The following is a 15,195-nucleotide window of genomic DNA, read 5'->3' on the forward strand; positions in this document are numbered from 1 at the left end:
CCTATCACACTTACTGGTTCTTTATAGGTGGCTCCTAAACGTTTTACTCTTCGCCTATCAGCTTTCTCCCCGTCACATTTCTTGTCAGCATTTTTCTCTTCAACACATTGATTTTTACTTTCATCATAAATTGTGTCATTAGGACATTTGAAAACAGCTATGTCAAGGTTATGGGTATCATTATCTTCAGTGCACTGATAGAACATATTACAATACTTCGGATGCCGCTTAAATGAAGTTGGGCATACGTAAAGGTACTGATCATCCTCCGTTTCTGGGCAATCTTTTGAGCTTGAGGAACTGCTTTCAGTAGTAGATTCCTGATTATCTTGTGTTGTAGTGCTCTCAGAACTTTGTTCTGTAGTAGAAGAACTTGACTGTTCAGTTGTACTTGATTCTTGTGTGGTTGATTCTTCCGTAGTTGATGATTTTTCTGTAGAACTTTCAGTCGTTCCCTCAGTGATACTTTGTTCAGTTGTCGTAGTAGATTGCTCTGTTGTCGTAGTAGATTGCTCAGTTGTCGTAGTAGACTGCTCAGTTGTCGTAGGAGATTGCTCAGTAGCGGATTGCTCCGTAGTCGTTTCCTCAGTAGCGGATTGCTCCGTTGTCGTTTCCTCACTGGTAGTTGATTGTTGTGTGGTACTGGACTGTTCCGTTGTAGATTGCTCTGTAGTACTCGTCTGATCAGTGGTGGTACTTTCTGTAGTGGACTGTTGCGTAGTACTCGATTGTTCAGTAGTTTGCTCTGTGGTACTAGACTGAGTAGTGCTTTTCTCAGTAGTACTCTTTTCAGTAGTTGTCGATTTCTCTGTAGTACTTTGTTCCGTAGTAGATTGTTGGGTTGTCGTTTTTTCTGTGGTTGTGGATTTTTCAGTAGTAGTTTGCTCAGTCGTACTTTCTTCAGTCGTTGATGTTTCTTGTGTAGTAGACGATTCAGTTGTAGATTGTTGCGTTGTTGAGTCTTCAGTTGTCGTTAATTCCTGAGTTGTGGGTTTTTTAGTTGTAGTAGTTGTTGTTGTTGTCGTAGATTCCTCATTATTTTGATTTTGAGCCCCAGAACAGTCCCGAGGAGGGTATACAGAATCTTCATGGTTGCATGTTTCCAGTTCTGGATCCCATATCGTACCCTCTCCACATTCGAAATGATAAACCGAAAACCTTTGACCATTATTGTCCCAGTCTACACACCTATAGAATTTCTTACAGTCATCAGGATCAGCGTAAAATCCTGCTTTAGTGCAATTCACTTGTGACTTTTGAGGTTTTTGCGTGGAACCTTGAGAACAGTCCGATAAGCTTTCAGTTGCTGACGAGGATGATGACGATTCAGAGCTTGTTGGCGATCCCGTAGTAGTGGTTGACGATGTTTCACTTGAGGCTTCAGTAGTTGTAGATGTGGTAGTTGTGCTATTATTACATGATGGATTTTGGACATCACCTGGATGATTACACGTTTGTATATCTTGATCCCAAATCGTGCCTTCGCCACATGTAAAATCGTATTTTGTCAAACCACCGTTACCGTTATCAACACATCTGTAAAACTTTTGGCAATCACTGCTGTCGCCAAAGTACCCTTCATTTTCACATTTATCATTACTGTTGGGTGGTTTGTTTTCATTTGAAGATTCGGTTGTCGATGTTTTAGTTGTACTGGTTGTTTCCGTTGTTTGAGAAGAATTTTGTTCCGTAGGTCCTTGTTCTGATTGGTTTTCTCCTTGTGAACCTTGACAATTTTTCACTTGATTTTCATGATTACAAGCTTGTATATCCGAATCCCAAGCGGTACCTTCGCCGCAAGTAAAGTCATATTTGGTGTACCCTCCTTGCCCATTATCAATACATCGGTAGAACTTTTTACAGTAATTTTTATTGGGATAAAATCCTTCATTTTTACATTCATTTGACTGGGAATTATTCGAACTGGAACTTGAATTATTGGAACAATCACTTGATGTTTCATTATTTTCCAACTCGAAAGATGACTGGGTTGTAGTGGTAGAGGCTTTTGTGGTAGGTTGTTCATCTTGCCCATTTTGCGAACTGGATGTGGTAGAAGCGGAACTTTGAGAACTACAATTAGACATATCGTTATCATGATCACATGCCTGTATTTCTTGTACCCAAATCGTACCTTCTCCACAAGTGAAATCGTATTTCGTATACCCTCCCTTATCATTGCTTACACATCGGTAAAATTTCTTACAGTCATTTGAATTAGCATAAAAACCTTCCGATTCACATTGATCTTCGTTATTAGATTGTTCATTATTAGGGCGTTTAGTCGTAGATGTTATTGAATCATTGGAGTCTGCGGTTTGTGTGGTGCTTCCAGATTCTGACGGAGGATTCTCAAAAGCGTTTGTTTCTGATGTACTCGGCTGCGATGTACTACTCTCAGCATTTTCACTGTTTGCTGGTTGTTGTTGTGTTTGATCATCGGTTAGTACACTGCATCCTTTTTTAACAGAGCTTTCATGGTTGCAGGCGTCAATTTCTGGATCCCATACTGTGCCTTCTCCGCATGTGAAATCATATTTAGTAAAACCACCTTGCTGATTTTCGACACATCTGTAAAACTTTTTGCAGTTCGTTGTATCGCCAAAGAATCCTTCTTTAGTACAAGAGTCTTTATTAGGTGTTGGTGTATTTGCTGGTTTTCCAGTAGATGCGATAGTAGTGACTTGATTATTTTCTTCTGTATCACTGTCACTTTGTGCAGTAGATGATGATTGAGTTGTGCCTTCGTTTTCAGTTTCTTGGATTGATGTTTCACTTCCTAGACATTTGTTATTAGTTGATGGATGATTACATGAGTCGATACTTTGATCCCAAACAGTACCCTCGCCACATGTAAATTCATAACGAATATAACCACCTTTGCCGTCATCAACACATCTATAAAACTTTTTGCAGTCATTTTTATCAGCCATAAATCCACTCGATGTGCATGTATTGCTATTTGGTGACGATGTTGTTGAAGAAGCTGATGTCACTGTACTGGTTGTACTCGACATTGTGGCTTCTGTTGGTTTTTGGTCTGGTTGGTCTACATTATTGTCATTCTGTGATGGATAACCGTTATCAATTTCTGCGCCTTGCAATATGTTGTCAGCTGTTGTGGTTGTACCTTGAGTATTTTTATCTGGCGTTCCTTTACCACACTTTTCAACTGCCCAAGCGTGGTTGCATGCTTCCAAATTTGAGTCCCACACCGTACCCTCGCCACATGTAAACTCATATCGAGTGTAACCACCATTACCATTATCAACACATCTGTAAAATTTATTGCAATCTTGGGTGTCACCCATAAATCCACTGGTACTACAAACATTTTCACCGGGTGCACTAGTGGAACTTGAGATATGGTTACCCTCAGTAGTTTGTGTAGCTATACTACTTTCCGTAGTTGTTGACGTTTTATCTTGGTGCGTTGTTGTTTGAGACGGTTGTTGATGTTGTCCACCATACCCAACATCTTCATCCTCTTCGGGAGTAGTTTCTATTGTGGTAGGTTTTCTTGTTGTTGTTGTGGTAGTTTTGCTGTTTGGGGTCTGTGTTTGTGATGGCGATTTATTTTTACAGTCCTTTACAGCCCACTCATGGTTGCATGCTTCTGCATTATGATCCCATACAGTCCCTTCTCCACAAGTGAATTCGTATTTTATATATCCACCTCTTCCATTGTCAACGCACCTGTAGAACTTCTTACAATCGTCAGAGTCTCCCATGAAGCCACTTTCAGTACATTCGTTATTTTCATTCGCAGTGACAGGTTTCTCATCGTTTGGCCGCTGTGTTTCTCCATCATGTGAAGAAGCTGTAGTTTGATCGGTGTTTGTTTCATGTATTTGTGTTTGACTTTGACTAGATTCTTTGGAATGATTAATTTGCAATTGGGTTTGGGAACCTTTATTACCGTGATTAATTTGTGTCTGTGTCTGACTTACAGCTGAACCACGTGATATTTGAGTTTGGTTTTGTTTTGTATAGGAACTATTAGGTTTTTCCTTTATTCGTTCACCATAATTTATTTGTGTTTGATTCTGTATCACGGAACCTTTGCTTATTTGTGTCTGTACTTGATTAACTTTAGAGCCATAAGCTACTTGTAATTGTGATTGAATATTTTGTTCTGAATTCACTTCATTGTCAGCATTAGTAAAATCAGATTTTATGGTTTTATTTTCATCATCTGGACTGCCTCGCCCACATCTCCTCTGTTTGACTGCCCATGCGTGATTACATGCTTGTGTTTCATCATCCCAAATCGTTAGCTCACTGCAAGAAAATTCGTATCTGATATAACCACCTCGCCCATTTCCAACGCATCTGTAAAATTTTCGGCAATTTTCACTGTCACCCATAAATCCGTCAGATGTACACGGTTCACCACTTTCTGAAATCGGCTGACGAGGCATTGGGGATCTAGTTGCTCTAAGATGCTGCTTTACCGTGGTTGTAGATGCACTTGGTCTACTTTTGTAATCGGCTGAAGACCAAGTTTTTTGGGTTGAGATAGTCGAAGCGTCAGCTTTGATAGCTTGTTTAGGGTATACTTGATTCATGCTTATTGGAGATGGTATTTCTGCACGTGATCCATCTATTTCATTTTCGTTAACAGGTTCAGTGGGTGCATAACCGCCGCAATTAATCCTTTTTGTGCTTTTAGGGTGGTTACAAATCTCTGTGTCAGGGTCATATACTGTGCCCGGTCCGCATTGATACTGAAAATAATTTAAAATTAATAATTTTGTGGAGTACTCATTAACCGAGATAGTGATAGTATGTTTACTATCGAGAAGAAACTCCTCTTCGAAGTGAAAACGATTCAAATATGTATTTCAATTGTAGGTACCATAGGTAATTGTAGGTAGGCAATTCAGTATTTCAAGGTCAAGTGTATATGTAGTCCCAAACCCGCATAAGGCTAACATGGGGCCTAGGCCCAAAACCTTTTGTACAAGATCTTGTGCCAAGTGGTGGGATCCATCTATATGAGTTTGTGACAGATGAACTGTGCCAGTGAGTACTTGAGTATACACCCGTTAGTTTACAATCTAACGTAGGTTAGGTTATTTGGTAATTGTAATATGACAATTAGCCACTTCAGTGTTTAGCAGTACCACACTGTTTTACTGTGACATAATCGCATATATATTGCTTGTGTCAGCGCAACCTAGCGTGTACATGTACATATAGGCAGGTTTTTAGACAATATACGTTCCTACCGTCAGTTTATAATTAAACTACCGAGGTTGTAAGTTTACGGTGACATATACATATGTATTTGGTCTTACTAGCCGTTCGCTTCAAGTTGGTCGTTACCTCCCCCCGCACCACGCCGCAACCCAGGCCCGCTTAGTACTGTGACGTCAATATATAACGGTCAATACGAAGCGAACGGGTAGTAATTAAATGCTAGACAGGTTGTATCAGACGAGGTGGTACTTAGTCAATTGTTTTAGATCGAGGGAATAAACAGTACACTCACCATGAGTTTTAACGCTAGCGACTGCGTCAACTCAAACGCAGTGCATCTCGTTTGCACGAATGAGGGAGAAGCATTGTAGGTAAGTTAGTTTACGCAGTTGGAAGCGAATATGTCAGAGTCAAACTCGTGGTAAGGATACTGGTATGTAAAATTTCCTATTACTTTAAAACTTTGAAACATACTCTGAAAACGGTGTATTTGTTGTTAGCTCCTATCACACATCTGTAGAAGACAGCGCAGTCAACCGGATCCTCTTGGAAGCCTTCACCAGAACACAAGATTGGTTCTGGTTTAATGCCAGAATATAGCTTGACTATTCGGCCGCTTACTCGCGGATGACGCATGTCCTCTGATATCGAAACTGAAAATAACAGCATTATTATTTTGTTGCGCACCTATTCAAACATTTTAATACAATTAACAGTTTACACTTAAGGTAATAAATTAGTCATTAATTACAAATAACAATGTACGGTGTATTGTGCCTGTAGTACAGTAGTGAATAATCCTTTGCCATTGTATTTTCTCGGAAATGTTCGTATTTGTCATGCTACTTCAGTCAACCTCAGTACTTTTTACAAGCTTTTATTAGAAATTTAGTTTCACCTGTCCCGTAGTCTGTAATCAAATCTTGAAAGTTAAAGACCCACTTCTCGGTTTCCGATGAAGCTGAAAATTTGCATACTTATGTAAGTCGGGTGACAATGCAATACTATGGTACCATCAAGCTGATCTGATGATGGCGACAGGACAAAACAACGTAACCTAATTGTCTTTGGGGTTTCTAGAATTGACTGAATGAGAATAAGTTGCCTGTGGACAGAAAAGTACAGTCAGCGATAAAAGCTTGTACCAAAAATGAAATTTTTGACAAAAACTTATTGTACTGAGACTGACTGAAATAGTATAACACGTTCGTGTTTCCGTGAAAATACGGTGGTAAAGAATTATGCACTACATCTGTACCTAAAGTCGCACCAAGCTAACTCTGCATTACATTTGCAATGACGAAGTGTGGAAATGTCATGTCATCATGTCGTAAAATGGAATGTCATAGTACTCATAGTCTCTCCCGGAGAAGGTACCTATTTGAAGATTTACCATTGTTTGTATATGTTGTTCTGGTGAAGAGACCGAGCAGTAGAAAAGGTAAGAACTTATGCATCCCAAGGTTTGTTTCCATGATAGTTCTCAAAAATACATCGTTTCCAACACGCACGTGTCAACCTGAAACAAATATAAATAATTCAAATAAGGGTTATTTACATTCTTGCTTTATTATATTTCCTCTATCGTACAATGTGGTACAGTACCGATACAGCACTCCCCCGGTGCACCCACTTTAGAAAATAATGTTGCTGTTTTGCTCTATAGTTGACTAGTAGAGATTGCGTAAGAGCCAACAGGAGTGGTCATTTCTCCATACAAACGTACTCGACTGTTTCCTCCCTGGTTTTCGAAGCTAGAGGAATGATTTTTTCAACACAGATTAATATTGTCAATATCTGTGTCGGTGTGTTTTGCTTTTTTTGATATTTTTGTTTTTTAAGGCGCTAGAGCCCTTCAAACATGGCCAAAAATGGCCTCACTGACTATGCCGCAATGAGAGGCGTGGTATTCAAAACTGGTATCAATTAGCCAAAAAATCAAAACAGTCCGACACAGACAATTTCATAATCATTTAGATTTCCAAATTTGGTTACGATTGCTTAAGTTTTGGAGGAGGAAACAGTCGAGTACGAAACCTCGATTTTTGAGATTTTTACGCAGGATTTTTCGCCTAAGCTGCAGTTGTCCTTATCGCACTAATTTTAGGGGCGGGGTCAAGTTTCTAAATACGTACACGGACACAAAAGTGATGGGCAATAGTCGACATTGAAAGTCGATAATCTAGTGATGTGATAAGTTATCGATAAACCATAACAAAGTCGCGATTTGCCTCTTAGTAGGCGAAGTAAGTAAAGTGAGTATGCACTTTGGCCTCAGGGGATATCGTTTAACACTATTTATTATTCCTTGGTTCATACAAAGCTGAGCTGACGCACTAGCTACGAGATTAAGTGGCTACCCCCCAAAAAGGGAGGGGAAAAGTCGGCTTCTGCGGTCCAGTTTGCCTCTATTTCTACCTATCTCTTGATATGAGATCAAATTTGGTATAAATTTTGTGTAAATTAGGGACGAATAATTTATTTTAGAAATAATAGTTTTACATTTTCATACACAAATCTGAATATACGAACGAAAAATTAAAACTATATATAATTTTTGGTCACAGATTTGCTCTTTAGAAGCAAATTGTGGTGATTTGCACTAAAAATTAATTACACAATTTAGTTTATTCATTCTTTATTTAGAAAAGTATCAGTTCTAAGTACGTATTATTATATTGCTTTATATTTTACAATTTTCACTATTATTCAAAAATTTATTTTAAACAAAGTATTACTTTTATTAAAACTTTTGTGACGTGATCTCATGAAAGGGGCTCCACGAGGCGAAATACTTTTTACGCCAATTATTTTCTTTTTTTTTTAATTTACAACAAAGACGAAAGTTCGAAAAAAATGTGGTTACTTAATAATTGCCTAACTTGTTGAAAAAATTACTTTACATAATATCAATTTATAACCGTAGTATATTCCATGATATGTTTTAAATACACCATATTATTTCCTAATTTTTAAAAGAATATTTAATACCTTTAAAATAATATCTGTCTGTCTGTCTGTCAATCTGCCTGTCCGTCTGTCACCAGGCTGTATCTCGTGAACCGTGATAGCTAAAAAGTTGCAATATTTACGGATGATGTATTTCTGTTGCCGCTATAACAACAAATACTAAAAACAGAATAAAATATTGTTTTAAGTGGGGCTCCCAAACAACAAACGGGATTTTTTGCCGTTTTTTGCGTAATGGTACGGAACCGACTCGCACTTGGCCGTTTTTTGTTAATAGCTTTGAACTTTTTTTATGTGGGAATAAACGCTTCGAATACATTTTTCTAGACATCATTCTGAATCCAATGAGGTATCATACGTATTTTTAGGAGTTAGTATCTCTATTAGTGGCAGCCGTACAAGCCCAATTTCAAAGAAAAACCGCAAATCGATGTACAGGTTAGCCTTTTGGCACACGCATACTAAGAGGTCAAAACAAAATTTTTGAACCGCAGTTTCTAAAAAAAATCCCTTAGGAGGGGTATGCTGAAACATTTTTTTTGTATGAAAAAAAAACATATTTTTTTTCCAAAAACCTATCGTGTGTGGTATCATACGAAAGGGCTTTTTGAGGCGATTCTAAAATTATACCATATCATTACATTTTAGCCATTTTTTTGTAAATTAAAACAAATAGAATTTTCAAAACACACCAAGTTTGGGGTCAAGTTAAAGGGTTAAGTAGAACTGTGTCACTTTGTATTGAAAAAAAAAAAAAAACTAAATAAATTTTTTATTGCTTTTTTGGGGTTACATATGAGGATATCACGTATCATTTGTACAAAAAAAATCAGCCATATCGTATCTGGAGGAGCCCAAACTTGGTATGTTTTGAAAATTCTTTTTCTTTCAATTTAAGAAAAAACCGGCCAAGTGCGAATCGGAATCGGGCGCCGAGGGTTCCGTACATTACACAATTTAAACAATGTATTTTTATGTGAAACGTGAGTGAAAGGTAAATTGCGGTTTACGATTTATAACGTATTAAAAAAAAACTACTAACTAGATCTCGTTCAAACCAGTTCTCGGTAAAAGTTGGCAAGGTAATGTACATCATATATTTTTTCAGTTTTATCATTCTCTTATTTTAGAAGTTAGAGGGGGGGTTACACATTTTACCACTTTGGAAGTGTCTCTCGGTCTCGCGCAAACTATTCAGTTTAGAAAAAAAATATATGAGAAACCTCAATATCATTTTTGAAGACCTATCCATAGATACCACACACGTATGGGTTTGATGAAAAAAAAATTTTTTTGGGTTTCAGTTCTAAGTATGGGGAACCCCTAAAATTTTTTTTTTCCTATTTTTGAGTGAAAATCTTAATGCGGTTCACAGAATACATCTACTTACCAAGTTTCAACAGTTCTTATAGTTTCGGAAAGAAGTGGCTGTGACATACGGACGGACGACAGACAGACAGACATGACGAATCCATAAGGGTTCCGTTTTTTGCCATTTGGCTACGGAACCCTAAAAATGGCTAAAATGCAATGATGTGGTATATTTTCAGAATCGCTTCAAAAAGCCCTTTCGTATGATAGATGAGAAGTATACGATAGGTTTAAAAAAAAGTTTTTTTTTTATACAAAAAAAGGTTTCAGCACTCCCCTCCTAAGGGATTTTTTTTTAGGAACTGCGGGTCAAAATTTTTGTTTTGACTAGTATATACCTTACGTGTACCAAACGGCTAACTTGTACATCGATTTGCGGTTTTTTTATGCGAACAGCTTACACTATTTTTTTCACCACCTTGAACCTTTTGTAGACTAGACTATTGTCCCAAAATATTGGGCGACGACCGGTCGTCTGGCCTAGGAGGTAGTGACCCTGCCTGTGAAGCCGATGGTCCTGGGTTCGATGATATGATATGATGAGCACAGATATTTGTTCCTGAGTCATGGGTGTTTTCTATTTGTATTTAAGTATTTATATATTATGTATATCGTTGTCTGAGTACCCATAACACAAGCCTCCTTGGGCTTACCGTGGGACTTAGTCAATCTGTGTAAGAATGTCCTATAATATTGATTTAATATTTATTATTATTTATTTATTTATTGGGTTTCATATTTATTCCGATCAGAATTAGGAGCTCTTCAATTTATACCTATTTTTATCAAAATCTGACACATAAATAAAAAAACGGACCATCAATAAAACTGTATAATTACATCAAAGTAAGAAATATCACTTGTCACATGTTTCTTTATTATGATAATTTTATCTAACCTGAGGCTTTCTTTTTTTCTATTCAACGAAGCCGGAGAGCGGCAAATTTGTTTTTCAAGACGCTTGCTCGAAAAGATCTTATTTCATGCAGGTGTACTGAAGGGAAAAGGCCTATATTGTTCCCGCGGGAGTTATAGCTTTCTTTTTTAATTAGGTATGTCACTAATTCATACGAACCAAGTAAGTTATAAGTAAAATACTTTGTTTAAAATCAAGGTATAAGGGAGTTTTACTTTTAAAATACTCACGACTATAATTTAATATTTTTGTTTATCATATTTAAAAATATTTAATTGGATTAATTTAACAGCCGTTATCTTGTATGTTTTTATACAACAATGTTTTCTTGTATGTCCATGTTATGTTATGTTTTTTTACTATTCTGTAACTCGAAATGTTAATTAGATTGCAGGTTGTAGAAGGATATTGAATTTAGTTACTAAAAACGCGAGCGGCGTGAGGCCGGCGAGGAGCGCAAATAACGTGCGCGTCGGTGTGCGTGCACCACACACACTGGGATAGTCCCTCGGTACGCGGTACCGCCCCCGTCAGCGCGACGACGATATTCTCTTTCAAATCTCAAAATTGAGTTTGGTCTCGGCTCCTGTTGGCTCTTAAGTCCGCTATTTGTACTTATTTTTATTGTGCAATAAAGTTACACAAAGAAATACCTATACATTATACATATAGTATACCGACAATCTTATGAGGTTAGTTTTAAAATGAAACAAACATGTATTAAGTAAACGGCATTGTATCTAACTAATACAAGTTTTGAGTACCTATGCATGGTCGTTCGTCAAAATCGGCAATAGCATGACAACAATAAGTTACGAGTTTCTAAAAAACCGGCCAAGTGCGAGTTGGACTCGCGCAACGAGGGTTCCGTACTTTTTAGTATTTGTTGTTATAGCGACATCATCTGTAAAAATTTCAACTGTCTATCACGGTTCATGAGATACAGCCTGGTGACAGACAGACAGACGGACAGCGGAGTCTTAGTAATAGGGTCCCGTTTTAACCCTTTGGGTACGGAATCCTAAAAAGTCAAAATTAAAAACGATACCGACGAATTTATATTACCTTACTCAAGCATCAAGAAAAAATTAAAAAATCTGGGGGCACGGCAGTGCCCCCGCCAAGTCAAGCAAGAAAAAAAGGCACAAACAATTTTCTCGATATTGTTTAACTTAACATACAGTTATATATAGGGTCCGTCTATTATATAAGCTAACTCTGCACCGTGTTTGATAGCATTTGAGTAAGGTAATATTTAAATAGTACTACTAGTAGGTAGTAAGGTAGGTAAGTACTATGTTACAATACGACCCCTATTTTAATCACGTCTCAATTTCGAGACACTCTTGTTCACTGCAGACACGATCTTGGCAGTCACACCCAAAGCTGTACTTCTGATCGTGACGAAACTGATAAGAATATAGATCTGGTTTGATGCGAATGCGATTTACAAGAGGATTGGCCGGTCGAAGTTTCTTAAAAATGACGCCATTGTAAATTTTTTCCCCTTGTTTCCCAATAGTGCCAAATTCTTTATTTTTATTTTTATTGATGAACAATCAAATTAAATGAAAATCTTTATTTTCAGGCAACTATTGGCCCATAGATACTACTAAAACCATAAAACTAGCATACTTATTTATTACATATGATTATAAAATATATCTTAAAACCAAAACCACACAATTACGGCTGCTATGCATTTCACAACCCCGCAGTGTGAGGGAGCCGGTCGCGAAAACGCCGGAACTTGACACTCTTCGGCCAAAACTCCTCCTTGGTGAAGGTCGCTAGATGTTCAGTCGGAAGTGTCGGAACGCTCACCACAAAAGAATTAAAATTCACATTGTGTCGAGATTCCAACTTCACGACCCTCAGGACGAATCCGAACAATACTAAAAATAGTTGCCGATCTCATTGAAAGTAGGTAATCCTCTAGTTCCCATGAGTTGAATACAAAACTGCTCAAGTGCTCACTTAGCTCGATCCCGTTCTGTTCTGACGAAAAATTCTTTTCTTTTTCCAGTTTCAATCAAATTAAGATATTTATTTGATAGTAGGGATATTTGAATATGCATTTTTTACTTCCTGTTTACAGACGAACCGTGCCGAATCGCCGTGTAGAATACAAGTTGTACTACATATAAGCAGGGCAGGAGACGCCTTCTAGAGAATATAGTGAGTTCAGTAAGTGTGATAAAGATAATACGCAGACAGGCAGGTTTACATCATGAGACGTTTATGAGACATAAGTCAATCCCGATAATTGTAAATTGTAATTAGTAAAACTGGCAAATCTCATTGCAGTCTAATCTAAAGTATATTTAAGTAGGTCGATTGCATAGTTGTAGTTTAGTAAACTTTACCTAGTGCATTTTGAACTCTTCGTCCGTTTAGCTCGTTCCGCCGTAGACTGTGTATGTACGATATTATAGGTAGTTTATAAGGCAGTTGAAAGTCAGTTCATTGTCTCATATTTCACAACTCGATAAACGTTACATAACTTCGTTGTTCAAAGTTGCAAGCGCTGTAGGTCAAGATCGGACGCGAACCAATGTTAACGTCCTCGATTGACCCCGCACTTCGCACAAAATACCCAGAAATAAATCGATTACTCACCATTTATTGTACACGGTGACTAAAAAATAAGTGCATTCCCGTTGCCAGGGGGGTTTTGGGATAATACTGAGCAACTTTTACTACGGGACCAATCCCGAAACCGCGAAAAGACAATGGCTGTTTCGTACATTTTGGCTGGTCCATTTTCTATGGGAGTCCCATAGTAAAAGTTGCTCAGTATAATCCCAAAACCTCCCTGGCAACGGGAATGCACTTATTTTTTAGCCACCACGTATATATGCAGTCATTAATAATAATATAATATAATAATATAATTTCTTTATTCAGATTTCTATGATCCATTGGTTAGGTACATAATTACTTAAAATCTATTGTAAATGTATTGTTTGTAAAAAAATAATAACAAATACATTGAATTAAAATAATTAAATTAAAAATATAAATTTAAATTTGACAAAATCAGCTATCCATGACCATTAAATTGTTAAGATGTTTGTGCATGGGAGAGTCAGGCTTTTCTACAAACATTTTTAGGATGCCGTTAGAGCTGCTCCGCATCCTACTAACTAGCGAGGCAGTTCTTTTACGCACTATAGCGTGAAACCCATCTGTGCGTGCCTCCGCAAACATTTTAGAAGCACTGCAGAAGCGGGGCAGCTTCAACAACGCCCGAAAGCCGTTATTATATTGAACCCTCAGGGCACTGAGCGCCTTCTGAGTGCAAATGAACCACAGGCCATTAAGTCATTATAATTAAAATAAGGTGCCCATTAGGCTGAAATTGCATGACATGTAATTGATGTAATGATATAAAATTTCGATTCGCCTGGAAACCTGGGATATTAAACTGTTTACTGTATTCAGTGGACGTCTCATAATTGTTGATGGTTCTGGATACCTCGCCTTATTTAAAATTGTCCGTTCAGGTGTTGTGGATGCGTCTTGATCATATAGGTATAATTAAGGTGACCATGGTGGTGGTTTCAAGCTTATTCATGATGCGACGATCGTATGAAAAATAAACCCCTACCCACCCAAAGCTCCTAAATACTGTTATTTGTATCCCGTGTCTTTTAGGTTTTAGGGTTCCTTATAGTTTAGTATTCGGAATATCTCGCACCCCCTTAGAGGCTCCGCGACCCTCACAAATGTGTTACTGAAAAAATAAACGTCTATAGAGCGTCGTCGGAGCAAGCTACCTCTGCATGGCATTCGCAAGAACAAAGTGTGTCGATGTCATCATTGATGTAAATTTTCTATGAAAATATGATGACGGTTATTATGACATTTATGAACCTCCCTCACTTTGTTCTGTTCAATTCGTTGCAGTTAGCTTACAGTTACACGGACTCTAGGATATGATACGCCATTATACAGTGTGGAAAAAAATAATGGGGCCCTGGAGGGAAAGTACCTTAAAACCTTAAGTTAGCTCATTTTACTTAAAGCATAGAGTAACTTATACTAGAGCGGTACTGTCATAGTAAATTTTGTAACCCCAGTAAATTCACTGCCATCTGTCGACACACTTTAAAACTAAAAATGAAGATTTATAAAAATACGATAAAATGTATTTAAATATGGATAAATGATTTTTTTTATTTGCATTAATTATTTTTATGATTTTGACCCATGTTCTTTCACTGATATGCGTTAAAATTGTTAAATAACAAACGAAACCGTCAACGCCATCTATACGACAGTAGGCCAAAGCTAGTAGCGCCCTCTGAACGATAATCAAATTCAAATTTTCGAGGCACGTTTTTTCCTTAGACTGTATCCATCTATTACGGAGTTATATCTATCTTTGCTTAAAGGAAACATTCTGCTTCAAACTGCATTCAAAGATTTTTTTAATTCGCTTCCCTCGTCCGGGTATGTATAAATTCAGAAGATGCTAAATATTCGATTTTATGAATATTTTATACGATAGACGAGTGTGAGACCTAATGTTTCTTGGAGACATTTTTAACATTAGCATGAACTATATCGGCTAGTGGAATAAAATTGTTATTCGGTTCAATTCCTAGGCGATACAAGCGAATAAAAAAAAATCAGTTAATGCAGTCTTGCTTATTAAAAAAATAAAAGAATGAGCTAATTTAATTTAATTTATTTATAAATTAAGGTTTTAAGGCACTTTCCCTCCAGGGCCC

The 15,195-nt window shown here is 37.4% G+C and overlaps 1 protein-coding gene across 1 annotated transcript in view; it reads right to left on the reverse strand.

Moving 5' to 3' along the window:
* Positions 1-15,195, reverse strand: part of LOC134744196 (mucin-22-like) — a 56,958-nt gene that overhangs the window by 693 nt on the left and 41,070 nt on the right. The window contains exons 2-4 of the mRNA XM_063677916.1: positions 6,596-6,721; positions 5,677-5,855; positions 15-4,727 (exon numbers count right to left, since the gene is read on the reverse strand). Coding sequence (XP_063533986.1) covers positions 15-4,727; positions 5,677-5,855; positions 6,596-6,677 — 4,974 coding nt within the window. The 5' untranslated portion in view covers positions 6,678-6,721. The remainder of the gene's footprint in view (positions 1-14; positions 4,728-5,676; positions 5,856-6,595; positions 6,722-15,195) is intronic.

Source organism: Cydia strobilella, chromosome 9 (genome assembly GCF_947568885.1).
Source record: "Cydia strobilella chromosome 9, ilCydStro3.1, whole genome shotgun sequence".
NCBI classification, from domain to species: domain Eukaryota; kingdom Metazoa; phylum Arthropoda; class Insecta; order Lepidoptera; family Tortricidae; genus Cydia; species Cydia strobilella.